The 5,421-nt window shown below is 50.7% G+C and overlaps 1 protein-coding gene across 1 annotated transcript in view; it reads right to left on the minus strand.

The window, feature by feature from the left end:
• Positions 1–3,859, minus strand: part of WIPI1 (WD repeat domain, phosphoinositide interacting 1) — a 19,593-nt gene extending 15,734 nt beyond the window's left edge. The window contains exons 1-2 of the mRNA XM_017740773.1: positions 3,778–3,859; positions 2,377–2,546 (exon numbers count right to left, since the gene is read on the minus strand). Coding sequence (XP_017596262.1) covers positions 2,377–2,463 — 87 coding nt within the window. The 5' untranslated portion in view covers positions 2,464–2,546; positions 3,778–3,859. The remainder of the gene's footprint in view (positions 1–2,376; positions 2,547–3,777) is intronic.
• Positions 3,860–5,421: the final 1,562 nt, after the last annotated feature.

A 5,421-nucleotide genomic window follows, 5' to 3' on the forward strand; every position in this document is an offset into this window, starting at 1 on the left:
AACCTCTTTCCCACTTCTATTCCTGCTAACCACAGCATCTGGGGCTGTGTCAGAGCCATTTTGCATTTCCAGGAAGACTTTGCCTTTTCTACAGTAAGAGCCATCCACTTGCAAGCAGAGGAATATTTATACAGCTGATTTGGGCAAAGCCACCATGCGCTTTCCCAGAACGGGCTGCTCTTGATGTCCAGGTGAAGAGAGGTTTCCAGATGATGGCAAAGCAGCAGCCAGAGATGCTGGCACCCACAGGGACAAAATCCAGGAAAGTTTGGGAGGTGAAGAGGCAACGGAGGTCTGGACAAGCTGAGCATGAGCTGGAGAGGGCTGTTTGACCCCTGCTGCCCTCTGTGCAGCCCTGTGGCCAGGGGAGGGTCAGTGGGATGGGGTTTATCCTCACTGTGCACACAGACAGAGCCTCAGAGAAGGTGCTGGTGCTATGATTGCTACACAGGGTCATGATACTGCTAATTGTCCAAAATGTTACTGCTCACCAGCTTGTTCTTTAGTTTCACATGGATCAGGTCAGACAACTGAGCTGTATTTGGGGGCTAAAATGGGTTTGGACACAGCCAGATAAACACCTCAAACTTCTCCAAAGAGCTCAGCAGGTCTTCAGCAGTGAATGAAAACCCAGGAACTTCCGAGCAGTCTCACAGCACAGTCTGATTCCCCACTTTGAGACAAATCAGGATTTACCTTAACACACTTCAGAGTTATCATGAAGCTTGGAACTCAGAATTCCCACAACAACAACAACAACTGAGGGATTTGCTTGTTTGCACAGTGAGGACTTTCTCACAGAGAGATCAAATTGAAACATGCACCATTTGTTTGAGACCTGTTCCTGGTTAATTTGTCACCATCTTCCTGCGTTAATGCCTTGTCTGGGATTTGTCCTGTGAACTTCCAATGGAGTTACAGCTTTCCTACAGCAGCCCAGGTAAGAGTTCAAGTGTCACATGGACAATCATGATGGCCAGTTGAAATCTTGAACATAGATTGAAACAATGATTTCTCTTCAACCTACCCAAATTGGGAAGGTTTAGATTGGACTTTAGGAAAAAGTTCTTCATGGAAAGGGTTATTAAGCATTGAACAGGCTGTCCAGGGCAGTGGTGGGGTCACCGTCCCTGGAGGGATTTAAAAGATGTGTGGATGTGGCACTTGGGGACAGGGTTTAGTGGTGGCCTTGGCAGTGCTGGGGAATGGCTGGACTTGATGGTCTTATCAGTCTTTTCCTGCCTAAATGACTCCATGATTCTGTGTTTCTAAACATCTGTAGCATCTTCAAATCCCTCCAGGTGTGTCTGGGGCACAGCCAGAGGATGAGCTCAGCTCAGGATTTGAACCCAAGCTCATAACGCAGCCAAGAAACTGGGACTGTGCATCACCCTCAGGCAGCTCCAGAGCAGCACACGGGGAGTAGCCTGAACTTATTTTATTCACACTGATCTCCCAGAGCTGCTCAGCAGAACCTCCCAGTTTATTTTTACACACACACACACACACATCTATCTGCAATTCAAAGGAAGTCTCTCTTTTGCCAGTTTCACTGTAAGCTTAAGTGAAAAAAATCAATTTAGGACAGATTTAATTGTAGTACAGGAACTCCTGGTCAAAGACAGCTTTACTGGAAGCTCAGCCCAGAGAGACCCACTGCAGGTCTCACTGTTGCTAACTGAGGAGAGGCTGATTATATACAATTACCCAGACTGCTTATTTCTTCATTGTAAAATGTTCTCTGCCTCTTAGGGCATATACTTGGAAAATAATTATGGACAAAAAGATGACTTAAAATCCTCCAAAAGAGCTCAGGGCTGCATGAGGCTGTGTCAGTTCAGAGAATAACACTCTAAAAGCCTCATTCTAAGTGGCCTGAGTGGGTTTTATACCTTGAAAACCAAAACAAGGCTGCTGCAGTACTTGGAAAGCAGCTTTTTGCCTTATCCACAGAGTTCAAGTTACTCCTGGATTTTTGTAACCAACTCTGAAGGTCTCATTTGCAACCAAGATGGCAGACGTGGGCCTGAAGTCAGGATGTGGAATCCAAGGGAAGGAGGAAGATGAAAAGGTGGTTTTTTGGCAGAGCTGTCCCCTGAATAGGCATGAGGGCAGATGACAAAAAGCCTTTGTGTATCTGCCACCAAAACAAGGCCTTGGCTTCATTTTCCTCAAGGAAACAGTGGTGGCAGATGACACCCACAGCCCTCCTGCTCCTGTGAGGGGCCTCTCGTGTGGGGCTGGGAGGAGAGGACAGGCACCCACCGCTCCAATCCCACTCACAGTCTCCCTGCAAACCTCCCCAGGATGGTCCCGGCTGGAAAGGCAACAGCAGCAAAGAGCCAGAGTGGGATAACTCTGGATAACCCCTCTCACCTGCCGGTTCAGCCGGATGGACAGGATGTGACTGGAATAGCTGTAGTTGCAGATCTCTGTCCCTTTCTTGAAGTGGTAGACATTCATTTGCTGTGGCTTGGCATGGCTGACCACAACCACAAGGCTGCTGGAGAACAGACGCTCCACGATGTAAACATCTGGGATTTCATCTGGGCACACAAGGAGAGCAAGGCAGAGCCTTTAGCTTGGTTTGACTGAAGCAACAAGACTCAGCTCAAGAGGGGATCGGGTTGGAAGGCTCAGTGCTAAGGTGTTCAACATCTGTTTCTTAGAAAAATTTCTCATGCCTGGCACAAAGTAATTAGGTCAGAGCAGGAAGGGGTTAAAGAACCCTCCCCTGAAGGCTGAAATGAAGACAGTTCTCTTTGACAGTGCTGCTGTGCCTCTCTCTCCTGGGCAGGGCCCAGCTGAAGCTGATCCTTGGGCTCTCCAGCTGCCCTTGATCCTTGCAAAGGGGATATAAAGGGAGGAGCTCCCTCGATTTGGTTAGGGAGCGTGAAGGCTTTACTGAGGTGAGGTATGAGCTGGCTGTGGCTCAGTGTTTCTTGTGTGTGGTGTCTGGTTTCTCCCAGCCTCCCTGGGGAAGCAAACAGTGGCTGGTCTGTCTGGGATGACTCTTGCTGTATGGAGAAGGCACGAGTGCAATGGTCCTGTGGCCCTGCACCTAAATCCCCAGGAACTGCAATCTCCAGTGTCCCCAGCCCTCAGTGATGCTCAGTTTGGCCTGGGCTGTGTTGGAGGAACAAAGGCTGCCTCACAGTTGTCATGTGGGACTGGTTGTGCCTCAGCCTATCACCCTGAGTGTATCACCAGCAGGGACCTGCTTCTCTTTGCCTGACTCTGGGAAAGCAGCCTGGACCCTGCTCCAGATGAGGCAGCTGTGTCTGATTGCTGAGGCTCCTTCTGTAGCCACTGGAGAGGGATGAACACATCCAGCTGGGAAGTGTTATCTTCAGTGCATCTCAGCTGAAGCACTTCTGGCCTGAAGCAGCCTGGAGTCCGTGTTCCATGAGGCCAGGCTTGTTTTGGGCTGTTAAGTGTGTGTTGCATGCTGCTGTGAGCACAGCTAAGAGCTGCAGGCCTGCTGGGAATGACCTTCTTTACATGGAAAACCTGTTAAAAACATCTTGCTCGTAAATACCGCACTGGATTAAAAGCCTGGGAGTTATCCAGCAGCTGTGCTGGAAGCCTGTGGGCTCCTGCCCATGTACCTGAAACATTCTAGTGGGAAATTGCCTCTGAATGCTAGGCTGCAGCACAAACTGCTGCTTAAGGGTGACAGCAAGGGAAAAGAAGCTGGGCTCTAACAAAGGTGAAGGATTCCCACCAGTTGAAAGCACTGCTGGTCCATATTCCTCCCCAGGGAAACAGGAGACTTACTGCTTTCATGGACCTGGTCCAATTGCTCCACAGAACTTAAGGAGAAAAGTCTGTATCCAGTTGTGGTTCCAATTGCCAGGGAGCTGCAAAGAGAAAGCAAAAACCTGCTAGTTCTGAGCTGAAGGCCTCCAGGTGATAGCAGGAGTCCCTGAGGGATGGTGCACTGGTTTTGAGTGGGATGGGGTTTTTTTTTCCACGTTAGCTTGTATGGAGCTGTGTTTGGGGTTTGTGCTGAGCACAGGGTTGATAACACAGGGATGTTTTTGTTACTGCTGAGCTGTGCTTACACAGAGTCAAAGCCTTTTCTGCTCCTCACCCCTCCAGTGAGGAGGCTGGGGGGGCACAAGGAGCTGGGAAGGGACACAGCCAGGACAGCTGACCCCAGGGACATCCCAGGCCACGCAGTGTCAGGCTCAGTGGATAAAGAGGAAGGGGAGGACATTTAGAGTGATGGCCTTTGGCCCCTCAGCTGTCCTGGGGATGGCTGAGCCCCTGCCTGCCATGGGAAGTGGGGAATGAATTCCTTGTTCTGCTCTGCTTGCATGTGTGGCTTTTGCTGTAATTATTAAACTGCCTTTATCTCAGCCCGTACATTTTCTTACTTTTACCCTTTTGGTTCTATTTCCACCTCACTGAGTGAGGAACTGGCCGGGGTTAAACCCTGACATAGAGGAAATGAGAAGTTCCTGGCACAGCAGTCTGTGAAGGCACAACTTCAGTTTCCAACCTAAATAATACAGAGTAACCAGCTCAGGAATTCAGTTTTCCATTGGAGGCTGTTGCAACCTACAGAAGGCAAGTACCCTCTGAGACAGCAAACTCATCCTTTCCTGTGGCCCTGATCTGTACCCTGGTGGTACAGATCTGCCTGGGAGGATCTGCAGACAGGACCCGTGGGACACAGAAGGAGCTGTTTCCTAAGCCAGGGCTGATCCACCTGTACTGACACAGTGACTTATCTGGGCTGTGGAACCTTTGCTCTCACTGCTAAGGGTAGTGGGCAGAGTCCCATCAAGTGCCGTCTCTGCCCAGTTCCAGATGTAGCAAGCAGCAATATCTAGGTCTTAAACAAGCAGCCAGACCATAACAGCAATGCACAGCGTTTGTGCTGGCGGCAGTGACCAGCAGGTTCACGTCAGCAGCACATCCACGTCCCTCAAAGCACCCTTTGTTTGGGCACACTAACGCAAAGCAGGGCTGCAAAGGAAACGGCATTTCCAGGTGTGAGGCTCATATCTCTGATTCTTATCTCGTTCCCCACGATCTGGGCCGATCCTGGCTCCAGGCTACGGCTGCCACATCCGTGTGTGGCTCACTGCTTCGGGAGGTTTTTGTTGTCCCGCTTGGAAACGGTTCTTAAATAAATTGAAGCAGCTACACCACACGTTAGCAAGGGTGTGAGGCTGAGAGGCTCCAAGGAACGCGGGCGTTATCCCGAGGTGGGGCGGTGCTCTGGCACGGGCTGCTCACCAAGAGCCTCCCGGGGCGGTTTGGTAGCCCTGGGAAACGCCAGTCACCTCCGAAGTGGCCACACAGCGCTCAACAGACAAAGCCCTGGGAGAACGCCGCGGCTCTGGCCATCCCCAAACGCTTCCCGAGCTGCGGGGGAGGCAAAGCCCGGCGGTCGCTCTGAATTTGCCTCCC

Source organism: Corvus brachyrhynchos, unplaced genomic scaffold (genome assembly GCF_000691975.1).
Source record: "Corvus brachyrhynchos isolate BGI_N302 unplaced genomic scaffold, ASM69197v1 scaffold218, whole genome shotgun sequence".
NCBI lineage: Eukaryota > Metazoa > Chordata > Aves > Passeriformes > Corvidae > Corvus > Corvus brachyrhynchos.